General features: G+C 46.5%; 2 protein-coding genes across 7 annotated transcripts in view; one reads left to right on the top strand and one right to left on the bottom strand.

Moving 5' to 3' along the window:
- Positions 1-3,102, top strand: part of ANAPC5 (anaphase promoting complex subunit 5) — a 29,248-nt gene extending 26,146 nt beyond the window's left edge. For all 3 annotated transcript variants that reach the window (XM_078595832.1, XM_078595831.1, XM_078595833.1), the window contains 2 exons: positions 1,589-1,760; positions 2,428-3,102. In XM_078595832.1, the coding sequence (XP_078451958.1) occupies positions 1,589-1,760; positions 2,428-2,702 (447 nt within the window). In that variant the 3' untranslated portion in view covers positions 2,703-3,102. The remainder of the gene's footprint in view (positions 1-1,588; positions 1,761-2,427) is intronic.
- Positions 3,103-3,193: 91 nt separating this feature from the next.
- Positions 3,194-13,798, bottom strand: part of LOC144719699 (uncharacterized) — a 36,949-nt gene continuing 26,344 nt past the window's right edge. For all 4 annotated transcript variants that reach the window (XM_078595834.1, XM_078595836.1, XM_078595835.1 and 1 more), the window contains 4 exons: positions 12,414-12,544; positions 10,230-10,484; positions 9,034-9,387; positions 3,194-8,878 (listed from right to left, as the gene is read on the bottom strand). In XM_078595834.1, coding sequence (XP_078451960.1) covers positions 8,022-8,878; positions 9,034-9,387; positions 10,230-10,484; positions 12,414-12,544 — 1,597 coding nt within the window. In that variant the 3' untranslated portion in view covers positions 3,194-8,021. The remainder of the gene's footprint in view (positions 8,879-9,033; positions 9,388-10,229; positions 10,485-12,413; positions 12,545-13,798) is intronic.

The raw sequence follows: 13,798 nt of genomic DNA, 5'->3' as shown, positions 1-13,798 counted from the left end.
ATTGCTCAAACTATTAGACAGTAACAACATACGACAACTGACTAATTGGTACAATCAAATATACAATGGCAATAAAATTCCATCCGACTGGCTACAATCCATCTTTGTGGCCATACCAAAGAAAGCAACAAGCCGGAAATGCGAGGACTACAGACTGATAAGCTTGATGAGCCACGTGCTGAAAGTCTTCCTGAAGGTGATCCAACAGCGCATACGCTCCACATGCGAAAATGCATTGAAGAACACACAGTTTGGCTTCTGCAAAGGACTAGGCACAAGAGAAGCAATCTTCTGTCTACAGATACTACTACAGCGATGCTACGAACATCAGAAAGAAGTGTACATCTGCTTCATAGATTACGAGAAAGCCTTTGACTCAGTCGACCACGACCGACTAGCTGCTCTATTAAAACAACTGGGACTAGATAAAAACGACATCAACTTCATCATTGCTCTTTATTGGAAGCAAACAGCCCAACTCCGATATGACAACGAATTGACAGATCCAACACCAATACAAAAAGGTGTACGACAAGGCTGCCCACTTTCACCCAGTCTTTTCAACATCTACTCGGAGCAGATTTTTGATCGAACACTAGCAGATAAAAACATTGGTATTAAAGTCAATGGACAATACATCAACAACATCAGGTATGCTGACGACACTGCACTGCTGGCCGATTCGGAACAAGACCTACAACAAATCTTGGACGAGGTTGCCACAGAGAGTCAAATATGGGGCTTACGAATTAATAAAAAGAAAACAAAGGTTATGAAGGTCAGCCGAACTACAAGCGAAATAACAATCAAGCTTGGCAGCGAAAAATTGGAACAAGTACACCGATTTAAATACCTTGGTGTAATCATTGACGATCAGTTGAACCATGAAGTCGAAATCAAGAGCAGAATTGAACAAGCAAGGCAAGCATTTATTAAATGGAAAACACTCCTTGCAGACCGCAACTTGAGTACATCACTGAAACTGCGCACACTGAAATGCTACATCTGGTCAATTTTGCTGTACGGAGTAGAGACGTGGACATTGACAACAACAGCAACAAAAAGGCTTGAAGCTTTCGAGATGTGGCTGTATCGAAGAATGCTGAAAATCCCATGGACAGCCAAAACCACCAATACACAAGTTCTGCAAGATATGGGCACTGACAGGCAACTGCTGAAGACCATCATTAGCAGGAAGTGTTACTACCTAGGCCACATTGCCCGAAACGACCACAAATACCAGCTATTAAAGCAAATCCTGGAAGGAAAAATCGAAGGGAAAAAACGACCAGGACGGCCAAAAACGACATGGCTCAGTAACATCAAAACATGGCTACAATTAACAACAGCACAAACTCTACACGCCGTGCTAGACCGGGACCAATATCATCGTGAAGTCGCACACGCCGTTAGGCAGCACTAAAGAAGAAGAAGACCATCGGTCATGTTGTGTAAGTGATCATTGATTCTATACAAGTGCTTAGTTATCCTTTAAGGGTAGTAGGCGATATTGTGCTCGTGGTTCGTGATCCTGTCGTCATGTTGTGTAAGTGCTCAGTTAACGGTTTGTGTGTGATATGTATTCCAGCTGCTGCTGTCCCAGGCGGAACAGGCAAATGCCCTGGTGTGTGGAGTGGTGTGTGGAATCCTGGCTCATGGCGCCATGTGTGAGAGGGCGCGTGCCCTGAGGACACTCGCCCAGACGCAGGCCGCCTTGTCACGCACTGCACACGACTCCAACATCAACGCCTCCCCAGAGTGTAAGGCCCGCGGCAGCTGCAGCACTAGCATACTAATCGACAACCACATACTCCCGACGTCAGTTGCACCCTGCACTGCCATTCACCACTAATTGGCAGGCTAGATGAGGGCATATGATGTGTCAAAGACTCAATGGCAGGAAGGCACAGGACAGACATAGATGTTATGGGTTAACTGAGTAAGATAACTGGCAAATGTACCACCTGTGCTGCCCACTCTGCCAACTTTCTGCTGTTTAGCTAAGCAGTGTTCTGCTCATTGTCAAGAATAACTCCTCCAGCTCCCATTGTTGCTGGAGGGTAGTTGCCATCTTTCGAGTCCCCTCCACAGAGGCCAATCATGACACCACTGGTACCAGTTGTCAGCGAGTCCATTCAGCATAAGTTTGTATGTACCACATCAGCCCATCTCTTAAAACTTTTGTGCATATTTAGCCATTTCTATTAATTGTATGCTCACCGATGAGTGTCCAGATCCAGTCTGTTAACACCCCAAATGGGTTGTAGGGCAGCGAGCCCCACTGGTTCAGGTCAGCAGAGGTGTTCTGTGAAAATGGCAAGCAGTGCCCGAACGATAGCTAGTTGTCCCCTGAATCATCCAGTCACCGCAGAAATTCCCTGTTAATGTAAGAAATAACTCCTCTTGACCCCACTTGTTTTCACACAGCGATGGAGAAGTGCGTGGAGAACCTGGAGCAAGCAAAGACGTACCACCAGATAGCAGGAGAAACGACGCGCGTGCGCGACGTGCTGTACCTGCAGGCGCGGGCTCACCATGCGCTGAGCACACACTATGTCGGCGCGCTCGGCACAGATGTGCAGCACGCACAGTGGGCACACACGCACCACGTGCTCAGGAACAAGTTTTCTCGCGCCTTCAGGGACATGCAGGCAGAAACCATCACCAGCCCGGGTTGCGTTCCACTGGTGGCGTTGCCTTAATTGTCATCTTGCCGCTTGGAATTTTAGGCTGACCTGTGCTCGGCAACTGTTATTTTAAAAAAAAAAATCTGCTCTGCTTGCGCGCGTGGAAGCATGTGTACCGCCATGTACAGCATGTGGCGTACTTTGTTATAAAATATATGGCCACAATGTTTTTCACTCGAAATTTATCCACAACACTATACAAAGTGTGTGAATATGGAAATGTGTGTTCTTTTAATTTCTTATTTTACATTTAAATCTTCCAAAGAACCTTTGCATTGAAGTACTGTACTTGTTTTTGGTTAACTTATGACAGTCTTCTGAATAAAATATACAACTGCGGGCCACTAACTACATTCTTGGGATCTACCCAGTAGAACCAGTAACAAAGCATTTGCTATTAAAACTGGTGAAACCACATTGTAGTCATTTAAAGTCGTCCTTATTGTGCAATCTGATGTGTTCATATGAGCAGTTCATGACTTGACAAGTGAGATGTATGCAGAAACTGATTTCTTAATGAGTAGAGTTTATTCATAGGCACTCAATACATGTTCAATACATGCAACAGGCACTTAAACATGTTTAAAAGTGTACCTGAAAACCATATAACAGTGCATTAAGTGTATCCTCACCAATATGTAAACACGGTCTGTAAAATGTGTCAATATGTACGAATCGGTAAACGTGCTCATGAAGCTACAATTGCCAGATCATGTCAACGATTGGCTTCACTGCATTTCATGTGCATCATTACCAATTGCTAACCATAGCACTAGCAGAAAGCATTTATTAGCAGGACAACATTGCATTAGTGTCTTGTATTGCTACTATCCAGAACCAATTTTAGACAACCACACCCGTAAAACGCATCATTGCTTAAACATTTTTATGTCGTTAAGCATATAATCACGAGTGCTGCACACTGGGTGTTACAGAAAAAAACCCCTATTTGTTTGAGATAGAGAATTGGTGGTGTATGCATCGTGGTGGTGAGGGGCAGCTGCTCCTTCATTATCCATGAGTAGTGATCAGTTTATGTCAGCTTTAGAATTAGCTCGCATACGTTAATAGGTGATGTATAACCCATTATGCATCTATGAGCAAACAACTGCTGGTGACACTCGATACACACATATATAGTTATTGTTATATATGTATAATTAACTTAGTTTTGACAATGCAGTTCCAGTAAACCAATGTTATGCAGTAATTGATCCTTATGGCGGTACCCCAGGGTACCAAATCATACAAACTGGCCGAGGCAATTAAATATTGTATTTCTGGGACACGAGTTTTCCCAGGGGTTTACTTAACTCCGCGACTGGGGTACCAATCAATCCGAAATCGGTGCTACTCCACTATGTCGAAACGCAGCGAGGACGATTGCGCTGAAACCCTGAACGCTCATGGTACGCCCCGTAGCGGTGCATCGTGTACAGCTCGTCGAGATGAGTCGATTGCCGCATTGCCGACCATCAACAGACTAAAAATGACTGCACCCACGAACATTGTGCGAGAGCCGGGATACTCTGGTACCCCGGGCTACCGCCATAAGGTTCAATTGCAGAAGTCTTGCCCCCTACTTAATGCACCAGGCAGGCTGTCGTACAATGCCTTTAGTCCGGTGCTTTGGAGGAGAGGGTTGGTGGCTCCTATACATTTGATGAACTGCCCACACCTGCTGGGCTATAAAGTGAATCAGAATATTGATTGATACTAGAGGAATCCGATGAGCTATAACGCTATTTCACAATTGTCCAGTGGCCAGAGATGGCAGTACATCAAGTGGATGGGTTCTTTGTGTCCAAAGCCTTTGAGTGTTTTCTCCTTTGTTGTGGGGGTTTCTCCAGGTAATCCAGTTTCCTCCCACATGTCACCTTGCTAAACATCCCAAATACAGGATCCTCCTAAAAGCTGAAAGCCTAAAGACTCGGTGGGTTGCCTGGATGAACAAATGGAATTCCTATAATACATACTGTAAATGCAGTGCTATGAAACCAGTATTCTTTCAATAGAGAAATAAGGGGATACTACATGGACTTTAATCTGCAAATGCAAGGCATATGTCTAGTAACACTATCCCCCAAGCTGCAACCCTAAAGGCAATGTAATATTTTAAATGCAAATTTGTTGATGCTTTTAAAACAGTCCCTATTTTTAGTAAATGTGTGAATATGGAGGTGTATATAAGCCAGCCACTGGCAAAGCTCCATGTCCACTGCATTGTTTAGGCACACTTAATGAATAGGCGGTAATTAAAAGCAGACAGCAACTGTGAATTTTGCTGTTGGCATCCCACAGTAAAATGAGGTGTAACTGATGTGCTTACACTTACAAAGCAGCAACTTATACGAGTATGCTGGGTTGCACCTTACAGAAATGAGGCACATCCCTACAAAGGCACGGTTATAAAGTGAACTCGCTATTGAAAATGGGTTCCTCCGTAATCACCACATGCACCGATATCCACAATAACTTTTTCCTCCGCAAATTTTAAACCTTTCAGCATTTAAATACTAAGAGCCTCATGCAAATGCACTGACAAATGTGAGAGGTGGGCAGGCGGCACAGAGATCAGAGCACTGAGCCCGCATCGTTGAAATTCAGGGTCTGAATCGGGGCAGCCACCTGCAATAGTGGAATTAAGAAATGGGTCCTTGGAAGTTTTTTGTGAGGCGATGCCCAGTCACGACCGCACACGAAAACCATCTGACGTTTAATTACATTCTTCACTTCATGTGGCTAAATTCCTGCTCTAAAAATAGATAAATGCAGCTGACTGTCATGCAAATGAACATCTCTTTAGCAGAAGGTTGGACAGTGTAGCACCCCTCGTGTGGATAAGAGGTCACTTTAAGGTATCTCAGAAGCAGTAATGTCATATCACTGCCTGTGCTCTCACGTGGGGCAAGGCACTGTTCTTCCTGCAAGAGTTCCAAATGGACACTCTTCGCATCACGTGATGCTAATAGCACAATTAGAATGACACTAAAACATTTAAAAACTTCTCTAAAAGAACATAGAAATGTTTTACTTGCAAAGTAACCAACTCCCAGAGGTGGCCTACTCTGAGAATATGCTTTGGACGTTAATGTAAATTATTAGAAAACAGTTTGCATGGGCAAAAAGGTAGTAAACAATATATTTTGGAATTGTTAATTTTACAATATAATTAACATTTTAAAAAGTAGAGTACTATAGTGTATAAAGTATATGATATGACAGAACTATGATGTTATTTAGGCTACTTTAATTACTTACTGTTTATAGTACCGTATATGAATACATTCACTCGTATTTATAAAATGGCCCACTACACATACAATATATGGATACACAATGCATACCTATGTTTATACATTATCAGTTTTGTAGTGAATAAAAGTATGCAATCAAAACATTTCAAGCAAAGAAGAGCTTTGCTCCGGTTGTTGGAATGCTTTAAACATTTAAAAATAGTTAAACATTGTTTTATGTAACAAGAAGAACACTTTGGCCCATAGGAAGCAGCAGCATGTGTGGCAACAATGAGCTGCGGATAATTCAAGGGAGGTTATTTTGGATACGATTACTTTTCTGAAAGCCAAACATTAAACTCGCACACCAAAACACACAAACATAAGCCACGGAGCCTTATAGATCGCAGAGACAAGTGCTGTTCATGAGCACCTAACCAACGCACGGGGATATCGCCTTTTAAAATGTCCATGTACTTTTACACTGCATCTAAACATTGGGAAGAGATGCGAATGACCCCTGCTGACAGGCACCTACATATAAAACAAAGTCAAAATGGCAAAGTGCCATTTTTATATCGTGAGAGTAAGTGCTGTTAGTGAACACCTTATACAGCCAGCATGGTCCACAGTCCGTGCATTGAGCCTGTTTAGTCATCTGCCCCCTGGTCTTGTCCGGCTATGATACCACCACGATGTTCATCTGCCCGGAACGTTTGCAGGCATCAAACTGGAAGCATCACGACAGTGGGTGTGAGAGCCTGCTGCCGTCACATCGTGGTGGCTTTACAGCTCTTCTGGGGCCTTCCGCCACTCATTGTGACAGCACGGGGAATTACATTGAAGTTGTCTGCGCGGGGACACCATGGTGGTGTGGGGGTTCTCCCAGGCAATGATTCTGACTACCAGGCCTGACACACCAGTCACGCAGTGCCTGGACGAAACTTGCAGAGCATCAGGTGAGCTTCGTGGTTTGATATCTGCCCATCTACCGGTGAGTTTCATGGCTAAGTTTTTCGCTTAAAACCTGGTCAGACATTGCCAATGGGTAAAATGGTATGCATGGCAGTCTGCATATATTTCTCCACATTAAAGATATTTAGCACATCAGGCACACTTGTAGTGCAGTGTTACTTCAAAATACAGTCAGCACCTGCTTACGTTCTTACACTTGTACTGCCTGTCATGCAACAACTACCCCAGCACTCGCTAGCACGGGGTCACAATGCCACCGACCACGAGTAAAACACCTTAAAGCAGGACTAGGAGAGCGTATAGCACTTTCTTTCCTACGGTCTAAATTTCGACTACCAGCATCATGCTGACCGCACGCACTTGGGCGCTGGGAAGAGGATTTAAAATGTACAATGTAAAAGGCTATTGCAAATAAAGACCGCATCGCCTCAGCTTTTGGCATCACGGCCGCAGTTGTAAACGTCCACGAAAAACTTTGGTGTCACAAGTTATATCTATGTATAAGCCCAGCCCTTCTGTATATTAACAAGGTTATATACAGCAATAAAACAACTAAAATGCACGCCTAAGGAAAAAGCGTTAAGTTCAAGGAAAAATACGAAGCCAAGTGATTGATTTAGGTATGGCTTGGGGGTCTGGAAAGACCAGTGGTAATCCTGTTCGGGAACAGTGGGGCCTGTATGCCCCTAGGGCTCCTTGTGAGCAGCAGTGCCTTCACATGTGATCCCTCGGTTCAAAGCAGCTCCTTGGGGAGACAGGTTCAGGTGGAAGAAGTCTTCAGTCAATGCCGCTGGTTCTACCACACCTCACAATCGCTTATTTCATTATGCCAGATCTTGTAGCAGCGGCATAGTTGACACCTAACCTCAGGGTCTGTCTATAGGTGCCCGACCATATGAAGTAGTGATGCCTGCTTGGTGGCCCCAAAGTTGACATTGTCCTAGAATGGATACTAAAGAGGGGCTAGGAGAAAAGGTAAGATATTAAATTATGAGCATGGGCTGATCACGGCTAAGTGCTAAACAGTTGCAACATCAGAGGGCATAATGAGTGGTGAGGCATCACGTGAGGCGATGGAAGAGGAAATGGTCTTGTCGTTCGAAGTGTGAATTGGAGAGAGAGGCTACACGGCAGTAGGATTCTGCGAGCTTTGTTTGTGCACACGCAGCTCCGTCCCCACGTAACGCGGCAGGCTGGAGGAGCGGCGAGTGCCGGTCGCGCCACGGTTGTGTGTTTGCACGGCGCCAGGTTGCGTGGGGCGGCTTTGCGTGGCGCACGTTTGCGGTGCGCGTGTCGGCGTGGTGTGTGAAGACCTGGCATGGCGCGGCGGTGTGTTCACCGGCACGGCTTGGTGGGTGCCGTGTGGCGACGCGCCGCGGCCGCCCTGCCGGTCGTCGCTCCTCATGTACGTACGGTTCAGCATCTGGCCGTCGCGAACTGGGTTGTGCTGTGACGAGACGGACAATAGTCTCGTCTGACCAAGGCTGCCGCCATTCGTTAAGTTATTTGCAGGACTCGCAGAACGCCTGGCCCCAGCGCCTCCCATTCCTGTCGCCGCAGGTGCAACGGCGATTACATTGTTGACCCGGCCCACTGATCGCCCTCGTGGTACGACGGTGGCGAAGTTGCGTGCGGGGCTCCTGGCTTGCCTGTCACGGAGGGAACGGGATGCATCGCTTGGGATATTCCCAGCACTTGGGCTATTGGAGCGCCTCACTTTGAGATGCGAGGCATCCACTGCACCCAGCATAGCAGCTCCAGGAGGGTACAGCGGGGCTCCAAGGCTGCCAGGGTAACCAGAGGTCGCTCCAGGCATCAGAGAGGGGCGCGACTTTGGGACGGAGCTCCGTCCTTCCCTCTCGTTCGACCTCCCATTGGCCGGGGGTGACAAGAGAGGTGTGGCCTTTATGGGCCGTCCAGGTGACGGGGTCCTTACTGTTGTCTGGAGAGAGGGTGGCCGCAGATGTCGGAGGGAGGGGCCTGTTGAAATAAAGCATAAACATTTTTTGTAACAGTACAGGTATTTTCTGTCAGCAACACACACAATTGGTATTGATGCCTGTCTTTTGCGAAAATGCATCTCGAGTGACATTTTCTCATCGATAATGGATTATGTTTAAGACACAAGGACTCACTCATGCTGCGGTCACGTCGGATGAGATCTTGCGGTGCTCGGTCCCTTGGGGCTCGCTCCCTTGGGGCTGGGTCACGAGCCAGCTCACGAGGGGTCGTGTCATAGGAGACGTGCTCTCGTTGAGCCCGAGTGGAACGGGACCAGTCGAAGCTCACATCGAGCCCCGGGGTGCGAGCCGGCTCCCGGCTGGGATCGCCGCGGGAGGTCGGCTCGCGAGGAGTGGAGGCCGAGCGATGGGGCGACACCGGCACCCCTGAGGGAAACTCCTGGCTGGACGGAGACACGAGGCCGTGCCTCGACGGGGAGGAACCACGCGTTGCAAAAACCGAGGAGGTGGAGCACTCCAGGCGCAGAGCTGGGAAGCGGGGGTTGTGAGCCGAGGAAGATACAGCAGGAGAGATGTAAATAAAAAATAGTAATTTACACTTCTTTGTTGATCCGCTGCTGGATGGAGGCCTCCCCATGCTGTGTCAGTCATGTTGTTTTGTTTGATCAGACTTCACCATGCTGGGAAGTAGAGGTTGTTGAAGGGCAGTGTGGGACCAGGTATTACCACTGACGTTAGCCGTGCATGGGAACTGAACGCATAGTGCAGTACACTAACGACTGCACTACTACCCCACAATTGATATATTCTGGTAAGTTAGACTTCCACTTTACACAAACGTTACATGTGTTGGACCAGGGCTGGAGGTTTCCTGTGAGTCAAAAGTATGAAGCTGAGTGTTTACTGCTGTGTCTTGTACAGCGCATTGAAATCCTCGATGAAAGGTGCTATATAAATATAATTATTATGAAGTGGGAGAGGCTGAGGCCAAGCAGCTTCGTTACTGCGTAGATTTTTTACAGGTCTGCTGTATAGCTCTCCGATGTGTTTTCGGACTGTTCCAAACTGATTTCAGTTCTCAAATACAGTTCCTGAAAAATCACAAAGACGCAAACGTCGGACATCATGCCGAACCACGTGTGGTACAAATAATCGTAGAGCTAAGCAGCTTACATTTATGTATCAGGTGTGGCGAGCAATTATGGGATTGTTGGCGCTGGGCCCAGGCCTGTTTCCGAATATGTATTTAAATACACCTGCGATAAGCAAGGTTGGCTATGTACAGTGAAAAATAAGTTCAACATACATACATAAAAGGTCCATAGAAACAGGAGATGTATGTGGGTGTGTGTGTTCTTGATGAGTCACACCTTCCTCCTGTTGTCTGGCCACACTCTCCACATCTGTAAGGCTGCCCAGCCGGCCCATCCGCTTGCTGGTTCCTGGAGCAACCATCTCCCCAGAGACGGTTGTGTTGGAGAAGGTGTCTGTAACAGCCACTAGTTCCGGAGAGGCGAGAGTGAATGTGGACCCGTAACCACGGCGACCCAGCATGTTGTTCCCTATGTCCGGTGGGAGTTTGGGGATATTGAAGTCATCGCCATGCCAACTACGCCTGCGGGTGGCTGCACTCACACACAGGAGGGAAATACACGTAAAGTTACCATCAAACTTCTGGAAACTTAACCAGGACATTTGGCGAGCTGGCAGTCCCATCAGTGCAACCCACTTTTTAATAACCCGCTCAGGCGCAATTCCTGCCCACACAGTAACATTTTACTACTTATGACCTTGGTCTTGGTTACTGCTCCTTGCCTACTCCTCTTCCAACCCCAAGCACGAGGCCAAAACATTATTACCAGGAAAAAAAGTCGCAATTTTCGCAACCCTTCTGAAATCGTGACTCTCCCAGTCAAAGTTGGACATTTGGTAGCTTTAACTGCTGCACAACAATGATAAAAGTTCCTCTGTTTAGTCTTATAATTGTAGGGAGTAGTGTGGGCAGCATCACATTCCTGGTCTCCCAATGCTCATGTTTACACATAGTACAAAGAGTACGCATTTACAGCAACATCGGGAAGCTTAGAACACATTCTGATGCTACGTACCACGGATGCTATGACAAATCTGACCAGCTGGTATCAGGGTTGATTCTGGTTGGCTAGTATTAACCAGAATCCTCAACTCTTTGGTTGTTTCGGTAAAGTCACGTAGGTATAAAATAAAATAAATTAAATCACGACATTTCGGGCGCAACACAAGCGTCCGTCATCAGGTGGGACAACCACAGCAAGAAACAATTGATCTTCTTGGTTATTTCGGTAAAGTCACGTAGAAGGAAAATAATAAAAGAATAAAAATAAAACATAATAAAAATAATTCTCACGACGTTTCGGCCACAACGCAAGCAGCCGTCTTCAGGTGCAGAAGACGGCTGCTTGCGTTGTGGCCGAACGTCGTGAGAATGATTTTTATTATGTTTTATTTTTATTCTTTTATTATTTTCCTTCTACGTGACTTTACCTAAAGAACCAAGAAGATGAATCCCTGCAGTCACGAAAGCTTTAAATTGAAAAAATAAACAATTGCTGAAGTGGGCAAAAGGGCTGCTGTAACAAGAGGCCATATAGGTAAGAGAAGGGGGGTAGGAGCCAGGGAGGAGAGACAGGGAGGGTGGGAGTGTGGGGTAGGGAGGACACAAGCACGGAAACTTCAAATCTAGACAGAATCCTCAATGCAACACATTACCTAGACATGAGCCATTCCTTTCAAGGCTCTCTTCTTGCCTGCGTGCCATGCCAGGCTGCATGCAGTCCGGGCCCTCCCTACAATGCCCTCAATCCGTTGGCATTCTAAAAATGGATTCATGACTCCAGGCTAAGAATTGTGAGAATGGCCCAGCTCCAATGTTGATGCGATTTATAAGTCTGTACAAGTCACTTAAAATAGTCTAGATCCAGTTTTCATTCAGGTTTATTTGAAATTACATCAGAATCTGTTCATATCGTGAGCTTTATGCCAAGGCTGACTACTGTCTCCTATCAATACGGAGGGACACACTTTGATCTAAGCTTGTTTTACAGCATTTACCGAAATATTAACATCAGCTTTTTACAGCTTATTTATACTGTATTTAAATCCTCACAATTGAAGCTGTGCCTCAAAATTCCTATGTCATGCTCCGTGAATTTACACTTGATTGGTAGAATGTTCATAAATTCTCTACGCTTCAGGAACTTGGGACAATTCAGTGTCATTTAATCACTTGCCTCTTAACTGAGTTTCTACGATAAACCGGTCTCACGCTTGAACAATCTGCATCCAAATGCTTTGCACCGTTGTTTTCTGTCCCAGGTAGCCTCCACCAAGTACCGACTTGTGTTGACGTGTCGCGGTGTGCGTACTGCGCTGCGGCGTGTGCAACGAACGCGTCACTTTGCTGGTGCGCGCACGGCGGGTCGTGTGCTGCGTCGTGGTACGTAAGCCATGCCCCCGTCGTGCTGTAGCCATGGTGGATAGCCGTGGTGTAGCCGTGGTGTTGCAGTGCTGGTTACCTTTTTCTAGACGGCGCGCCAATGCGAGCGTAGCCTCGCGCATCTTGGGGCTCGGGTTGTCGAGCACACGGCGGCTCCACTCCAGGGCATCCCCATCTCGTGTTGGCTTGCGGCTCGGGCTTGTGTATAACCTATGCACACAGACGCACGCACCTCCAATTAGCATGGTTGGATACGTATGGTGTGAAAGAAGTTCAACATACATTAACCTTGACCAGGGGCCACGATGCCACTACTTTAAAACTGATACATTTTGACTCCCCTAAATCTAAATTCTCTGTTATCTTTGATTGCTCCCTATGGGAGCAATCTCTAACATTCTATTGGTTTACTTACAGCCCTTTGTCAATCTACTGCTTTGGTTATGGATGTTGTCATGGTGTAACTTTCATTGTAACTTGATTTGGAGCTTTTGTGGCTGCAGGAATTACTCTTTGGTTCTTTAGGTAAAGTCACGTAGAAAAAAATTAAATTAAATAAGAGCATACGACGTTACACCATGCAAAAATAAAAAATAGACTTTTTTTGGTGGGGGGGAGAGCTCAATAATGCATATATTTTGCACGGCAAGTGAGCTGTGACGTCACATCTGCCATGTGACCCATATGTGGAAGCGTAACGGAGTGTGCCTGTTGATGTCACCCCCCCAACCCTCCGCGGGTAAAGTGAAATACAAATGTGTTGCAGGTCGAAGGCATTCTTCGCGCAGCATTGCTTAATTATTTCAGTCGTTTACTGCCGTTCGCACCCTCAAAGTTGTGTGTGTCTGCAGCAAGCGCGTGTATGTGTACCTTTGGACGCGTGCGTGTGTGTGTGTGGGGGGGGAGCGGTAGTGTAGTGGTTAGCGCGCTGCGCTACGAACCCAGCGACCCGAGTTTCATTCCCACTCACGGCCACCGCCGGTGACGATTATTTGAACCGGTCCTGGGCCTCCCCTAGGTCGACTCAGCCTCAAACGAGTAAGTGGTCTGGTGTGTCAACATCGCCACTGGGGAGGCAAAGGCGGCCGGGCGTGGTGAATCCAAGTCCCGGGCGAAGCCGGGTAGTCAAGCTAGTATGATATATACTCCCCACGTCTAATTACAGGTGTCCTTGAAAAGTCGGCATGGGGCAGCACGACATCACATATCCCACCGTCACAAATCATCCACCCTGACCAACTAACCACCCTCAGTGCAGTATTTGTGCATGGTATAACTGCCATTTTCTAGATATGTTCACATACCTGATATTTTTCGATTTAAAGCTTTCATGACTGCATGGATTCATATTCTTGGTTCTTTCGGTAAAGTCACGTAGAAGGAAAATCATACAATAATAAAAATAAAACATAATAAGATAAAATTCTCACGACGCTTCGGCCACAACGCAAGCAGCCGTCCTCA

This window comes from Lampetra planeri, chromosome 7 (assembly GCF_965212315.1).
Source record: "Lampetra planeri chromosome 7, kcLamPlan1.2.h2, whole genome shotgun sequence".
Classification (NCBI taxonomy): domain Eukaryota; kingdom Metazoa; phylum Chordata; class Hyperoartia; order Petromyzontiformes; family Petromyzontidae; genus Lampetra; species Lampetra planeri.
The sequence above is the reverse complement of the archived record's forward strand: the minus strand, read 5'-3'. Positions and strand labels throughout refer to the sequence as shown.